Source organism: Thamnophis sirtalis, unplaced genomic scaffold, assembly GCF_051295495.1.
Source record: "Thamnophis sirtalis isolate CommonGarterSnake01/CBP01778 unplaced genomic scaffold, rThaSir2_p1.2 scaffold_2, whole genome shotgun sequence".
Taxonomy (NCBI): Eukaryota; Metazoa; Chordata; class Lepidosauria; order Squamata; family Natricidae; genus Thamnophis; species Thamnophis sirtalis.
Genome location: NW_028261382.1, coordinates 35062690 through 35069991, shown reverse-complemented (window position 1 = coordinate 35069991; position 7302 = coordinate 35062690). Strand labels below are relative to the sequence as shown.

Here is a 7302-nt window from a genome sequence, read left to right as displayed (position 1 = left end):
TTGTTTCCACCATTATCTCTCTCTCTCTCTCTCTCTCTCTCTCACACACACACACACACACACACACATATATATATATATATATATATTCGTGTTCAAATATATCCATTTGAGCATATTTTGTGACTGGTTTGGGGTTTCTTGGGAATTGGCGGGGCAGGGGGGAAAGCAACAACGATTCAAGACTAGCATATTGAAATGCATTTCTTTCTTCCCCCTTCCTGTTTGGGGGGGGGGGAAAATCAAAATCAAATCTTTTTTTAAAAAATGGCTCTGATTCACCGCCATTACTGTAGTTTTTGGAGTATAAGACACATCTTTCTTCCCCAAAAATGAGGGTGAAAATCAGGGTGCGTCTTATTCACTGAATACAGCATTTTTGGCCTACTGAAACTCCCCCCCCCCCTTGCAACAATGGACGTGCAGAGGGTTTAGGAGACTTGTAGAGTGCAAAATCTTAAACAATTTACCTCTTCAAAATCATGGTGCGTCTAAACTCCAGTGCGTCTTATAGTCTGAAAAATACGGTATATAAGATTTGAATACTGGTACCGTGTTTCCCCGAAAATAACACAGGGTCTTATTTCCTTTTGACCCACAAAATATGACTTGGGCCTTATTATCAGGAGAGGGCTTATTATTTTGGGGTTGCCGGGCGGCTGCTCCCTTGTAAGTGGGCTCCTGAAGAGCCGGACACAGCCTCAGAGGCAAAGCAGCCATGAGGTGACCACACTCATGAGCATCCGCCCGGCAAACCCCCTCTCCAGCTGGGTAGAGCGCCATTCACTGACCTAGGGGGTATCCCTAAGGCGCCAAGCCACGTGGCACTCTGCCCGCCTCCCAGCTCTTGTGGCTTGACGCTTTCGAGATACTGCTAGGTCGGTGAGCGGTGCTCTGCCTGGCTGGGGGGGGGGGATTGTCCAGGGGGCTAATTTTCAGGGGGGGCTTATATTTTTACCCATGCGAAAAATGTGGCAAGGCCTTAGTTTCAGGACAGGTTGTATTTTCGGGGAAACATGGTAGTCCTCAACACACAACCACAATTGAGGCCCCCAAATCTCTGTTGCTTAAGCGAGACAGTTGTTAAATGAATTTTGCCTGTTTTTTACCACCTTTCTTGCCAGACTTGTTAAGTGAATCGCTGCACTTGTTAAGTTAAGACAACGCGGTTGTTAAGCGAATCCTTGACTTTGTCGAAAGGGGGAATCACATGACTCCGGGATACGGCGACCGTCATGAGTTTGAGTCAGTTGCCAAGGTCTCAGTTTTGATCTTCTTCCCATTTTACGACATTTCTTGCCGCCTTTGATACGCGAATGATGGCCGTTGTTAAGTTAGTCACGCGATTGTTAAGCAAATCTGGAATCCCCCTTGACTTTGCTCGTCAGAAGGTCACAAAAGGATCCCCGGGAGGCTGTGACCGTCATAAAATATGAGTCAGTGGCCAAGGATCCGAATTTTGATTGCATGACCATGCAGACGCAGCAACAGTCGTAAAAGGGTGAAACATGGTCGCATAGGTTACCTTTTTTTCAGCGCTCCTTTAACTCTGTCGCTAAATGAATTGTTGTAAGTCGAGGCCTGCCTGCACAGCTAAAAGGTCATTTCTGTCCGTCTTACACATGCACATATAAAGACAACTTCAGAAACCAAAACTGCATTCAGTTTTGGTGGCCACGATGTAGAAAAGATGTGGAGACTCTAGAAAGAGGGCAGAGAAGAGCAACAAAGAGGATTAGGGGACTGGAGGCTAACAAATATGAAGAACGGTTGCAGGAACTGGGTAGGTCTAGTTTAATGAAAAGAAGGACTAGGGAAGGCACCTGAGGGTAGAACAAGAAGCAATGGGTGGAAACTAACCAAGGAGAGAAGCAACTTAGAACTGAGGAGAAATTTTCCGACAGTGAGAACAATTAATCAGTGGAACAACTGGCCTCCAGAAGTCGTGAATGCTCCAACACTGGAGGTTTTTAAGAGGATGTTGCATCGCCATTTGTCTGGAACGATACAGGGTTTCCTGCCTAGGCAGGGGGTTGGACTAGAAGACCTCCAAGGTCCCTTCCAACTCTGCTATTATATTGTATTGTATTAAATGTAATGAGCGATGTGTCTGGGAGGAGCCTTCAGTTTTTGTTCACTTCCCCGCATATGAAGATTTAAACCAGGACTTCCTGTGAAAGATCCTATCTTTCTACCTGCCTACCTATTTATAGTAATCTATCAAACAAATGAGAATCACCAACCAAGGTTTGGTTAGTTTTTTCCGGTTTTCTGTACCATGCTCAGCTCCACCTGTGGGTCTCCATGAAAACCAAACCACAAATTCCGTAAGGCTAATGATGGGGAAACGTCTTTGTGTTGATCTGAATCAATCCAGCAACAGCCATCCTTATCTTTTCTCCTTTTGCTAGGATAACAGGGGAGGCCACCGCTGTAATTGATTACAGTTATCAATGTAATTAATCAATTACCACTGATTGGCCCTGCAACTTAGTAACAAGGAGGCCATCAACCTTGGGTTGTGTGAGCATGATCTCGCTCTCCTCTGCCCGTTGCGTTCGGCCGTTCCGTTAAACCCAAATGTTCTTTTTTAAAGGAGGCATAATGAATAATTCAGAATTGTGATGCTGTAAAGTGATTGCTTGGAATCCGTTCAGCTCTTAAGTGTTCTAATTTTTGGAGTCGTTTTGCCATAATGCCATTGTTTCAAGGCTCTTGATAAATCTACATCAACCATCGGTCTCTCGTTGCCGCTCCTGGCTGATTCACCGCAAGCAACTTCTTTTTCCATGCAATCTCCTCCAATGCTTGGCTTTTCCAGAGTGGGGTGAAGAGACAATTTTATACAAGAAGACCTGCGGATGGTTCTCAGACCTTAGTTAGATGGTTCAACAAATCAGAGGTTTCTTATTTTTACAGCAAACCGCATCTTGGAAGGTTCCAGGAACATTAAACCAAGTTTGAGGATGCTGCCAAGGATGAAGGATTTATGGCAAGGTGAAAACCCGAAGCTTTCAGATTCGGGTTAATGTCAGGATTCCAAATAGCATCCAAAATTAAATCAGAGTGCAAGGCAAAGTATTGCTCAAAGTTCCAGTTTATTAAGAGAGCCATGTGAAATCTGAAAGCTTCCCGGTTTTCCCCACCCAGTTGAAAGTTCAAGATCTTGCCCCTACACCCACAAGTCCATCACATGGTCCAATCTCCCACTGCCATGTTGGCAGTTTCCACCCATCCAGTTCCAGCCAGGTGCAGAGACAAAGGAAGACCTTGACTTTCTAGAAAGAATGTTATTATGGCTACATATCATCTAACTCCATACTATCCCCCCTCCCATTTTCCCACAATAGAAAAGGCATAATAGAAAGTGTGGCAGGCCGAAGATCCAACAGAAAGGATGGCTGCAGGTGTGACAGCCGTCGTAAATGAAAAGAGTACATGGTTTTGCAAGCATGAACATGTAACTTGCTGCCTTGGGACATCCTTAGGGAAGATGTCTAGCAAACATCACAACTTATAGGTTCCATGCAGATCAAATCTAGCACTGCACACTACCCCGTTTCCCCCAAAATAAGCCCTCCAAAAATAAGCCCTCCTGGAAAATATTGCAACACATAAGGTGACCATGCTCACCGTCTCCTGCACCTCAAAAATAATAAGACCTCCCCAAAAATAAGGCCCAAGTGCATATTTCGGGGATCAAAAGAAAATAAGACCCTGTCTTATTTTCGGGAAAACACAGTAGCTTGAAATATTACCAAAGAAAATGCTGGAGAACTGGTAGAGTTCTTATTCAAATAGATTAAGGCCTTTATAATCTTATCATGGTTTGAACCTCGATCTCTCCAGTGACACACGCCCACATGTCAAATCAACATGGATTTCTTGTGCCACAGTCATGAGAAAGTGGGCAAGATTTGCATTGCCCAGGGCAACTATTATTCCATCTATCTCTTTTGCATACCGAAGCTTGAATAACAGCATTGAGTAATCACCATACAGCTAAAAGAACATACAAAATTTATTCTTGGCTCACACAGATACGGATTTCTCTGCTTCCTATTTTTTCTCTCTGCTTCCCCGAAGAATTCTTGCTATCAAAGACAGGTTTCCCTGCCCCCTCCCCTTTGTAGCAGGAGGGAAAAAATCTTGTTTGAAAAAAGGCATCTTGACATCAGAGAAATAATAATTTGATGTTCAGCTGACAGACACAAGGGATGATCCACACATAATGTCACTGCAGGCTACTTCAGCTGACTGTATTTCTGCAGTTCGGCTGTTCAAATCTCACCGGCTCAGGGTTGACTCAGCCTTCCATCCTTCCGAGGTGGGTAAAATGAGGACCCAGATTGTTTTGGGGGGGCAATATGCTGACTCTAAACCACTTAGAGAGGGCTGAAAGCCCTATGAAGTGGTATATAAGTCTAACTGCTATTGCTATTTCTATCGTCCAAACTGAAGCTATTTCTGTGAAAAACAGGATGCTTGAAGAACAAGTTACACAAATATTCATTTATCCAAATTTGATATCAAACTCATCCCACTCCGAAATAATTAAATTTTCGTGACAATCCCATTCTTCACAGAATAAGAAATAACCACAATTTTGTTACAGGCGTGATGCCTAAAGGTGCTTTTAATTAAAAATCTGTGTGTTTTCTTTCTTTTTATTTTGTCCCAAAGGTGCTTTTTCAAAAAGCTTCTTGAATGACAAGCGAAATGTCTTCAAAGAAAAACCAGAAAGTCCAGTTGCCTCTTGAAAAAGTACCTTTGGGACAAACAGGATCTGGATGACTTGAGAATCACCAGAGACATTTTTTTTTACAGTACATTCATTCAATCCTTGCCTGCTATCATAGGTTAGAACAGGAGTGGCTCTGGAGCCACATGTGGTTCTTTCATCCCTCTGCTGCGGCTCCCTGTCACCGTTTGGCTCCGCAATTGATAGGGCTTCCGGTTAGGACAGGTAGAGGAGAAAGGATGCTGCACTAGGAGGAGACTCTATGGTGGGGGAACCGGACTTCCGATCAGCTTCAGAATTGAACGGGGGGCTTCTGGTTAGGACATATGTGGCTCTTTGAGTGTTAAATGTCGCCGACCACTGGGTTAGAATGTAGTGGTGGAGAGTGTTACCAGTTCAATTAATCAAAATGTTCTCGGTACGCGTTCCTGACAAAAGACAAACGACGTGTTTGAATTAAAACTTTTTATTAAACAGCAGGTAAAGCAACTCAGTTTTCTGCAAAGTCAGGATATAAAGAGGAACTAATCGTACTTTTAATCCTTCTGGTTTTCTCTAAAGGTGTGAATGATACACGCAGGCTGCTTGAAGGAAAAATAACACTTCCTTGTCGAGCAACTTTGTTCAAGTGAAAAAAAAACAACCTAAAAGATTTTGGCAAGGCTTCCCAAGAACATGCTCCAAACGTACTGGCTAATGTTATCAACTTCATTGCTGAGAATGTGTTCTAAAACCTTATTCACGTTGCTAATCAACGATATGTTGAACCGCCAGATGGTTGTGTCCCGTATGAGATACTGTTCCCCAAATTCATTTTCAAGGTGTCTCCTACAGTTGTAAAGAATTGCAAGGTCCCTGGAGACTTCAAGCGTCCGTCCGTACCCTTTGAGAACGGAATGGCTGGACGCCTGAACCACACTCCTCGGGTTGACAATCATTTTCTTCAAAATATTGATGTGCAGTTTATTGGGCTCGCGATAAACGTGCCGCAATATGTTAATCCCCGGGATGGTTTTCCAGAGAGTAATGTTGAATTTATCCAGAGACGAAAATACGTTCTGAGAGAAAAAGTGACTCTCGAAAAAGAAGATGCCAACTCCTGGATTTTGATCCTCCAGGCTGTCGATCATCGTTTTCCAATTCGAGTGCTTTAGGGGAAGGATGATTTCGTTGATATCGTTAAAAACCACATATTTGCTTCGGTACATATTGCGGTAAATGCAGTCGTTTAGAACAGTGGTTTTTCCGTAGCCCCAGTCCTGGTAAGAATACCAAAAAGAAGACAAATGCACGTAGGAAGTAATGGGCCAAGGTATGACCTCCACAGTGCCTTCTTGAACATAAAAATGTAAGATCCGGTCCATGAGCGAACTGCAGTTCATTTTGTAAAGGTACACTTTCTCGGCCCCGAGAGTTTTATACATTTCCATGCTCTGCACGAATTGCAGGACGTTGTCGTAATTTTCGGGCATGACCGACAGACAGACAGTGTATTCTATCACAAACCAAGTCCTGGCAACCCGATTGTTGATTTCAAACCACGGCAGCTCAACCATGGATCCTTTGGTCGATGGATGAATGGACACATACTGGGGGAGGCATTCATGTGGCTCCAAGCACACAATATCCGCCCCGCCAACCGGGAGGCCAAACCTCTCCGGATGGATGTCTACGCTGGCCCGGATGATAGAAATGCGTTTGTTATGACTGCAACAAAACCAGCAATAAAGATCTTGGATTTTTTTGTAATGTACCATTGCAATGGCCCGGGTGAGATTTTGTTGCCGGTGATCGTGGTACAATGAAACGACAAAGGTTTTGTTGTGTTTTAAGGCGGTGATGGTCCCGTTGACCAAATCACCTCTGCAAGGGCCCACGTTTAGCTGGTTTTGTTGGGCTGGGGCCGACGGCCTTCTGGGGTACATTTCGAAGAACAGAAGGATTAGGAAAGGGACTGCCATCCAAAGCATCTTGGTCTTAAAGCGAGGCATCTTATTCCTTGGATGAGGCTACAAAATATATAGAGTTATTGGACAAATGAGAGCGGTAAGTGAAATTACATTGTTCCTCTTTAAAATATTTATTTATTTATTATTACTGCGTTTCCCTGAAAATAAGACAGGATCTTATTTTCTTTTGAATCCTAAAATACACGCTTGGCCTTATTTTTGGGGAGGTCTTATTATTTTTGAGGCTCAGGAGGCGGCGAGCATGGTCACCTCACGGCTGCTGCTGCGTTGCAGTATTTTTGGGGAAGGTTTATTTTAGTGCGTGCGCTCAAATGCCCGATTGGGTTATTATCCGGGGAGGTCTTCTTTTCAGGGAAACGGTAGTTTGTCAAACGTACAGGAGAGCAGGAATAAGTATGAACATGAACAAAGGAAATGAGTACGAATAAATGGGGAAAGTAGGACAGGGACGGAAGGCACGCTGGTGTGCTAATTCACGCCCCTGTTACGGACCACTTAAGGAATGGGGTGAGGCCCACGGTACACAGTTTGAGGTTGAAGTTGTGACCCTAAAAACAAAGAATCGTTTTCACGAGGAATCGCATACCCTCC

General features: G+C 43.9%; 1 protein-coding gene across 1 annotated transcript; it reads right to left on the bottom strand.

The window, feature by feature from the left end:
- Window positions 1–5191: 5191 nt before the first annotated feature.
- LOC106552687 (uncharacterized) lies at window positions 5192–6976 on the bottom strand. Its single transcript, XM_014071021.2, has one exon. The coding sequence runs from the start codon at window positions 6730–6732 to the stop codon at window positions 5386–5388; it is 1347 nt and encodes a 448-aa protein (XP_013926496.2). The 5' UTR covers window positions 6733–6976; the 3' UTR covers window positions 5192–5385.
- Window positions 6977–7302: the final 326 nt, after the last annotated feature.

Bases quoted from the DNA above. Each gene is read 5' to 3' on its own strand.
- LOC106552687 (XM_014071021.2), bottom strand. From the start codon at position 6,732: ATGCCTCGCTTTAAGACCAAGATGCTTTGGATGGCAGTCCCTTTCCTA.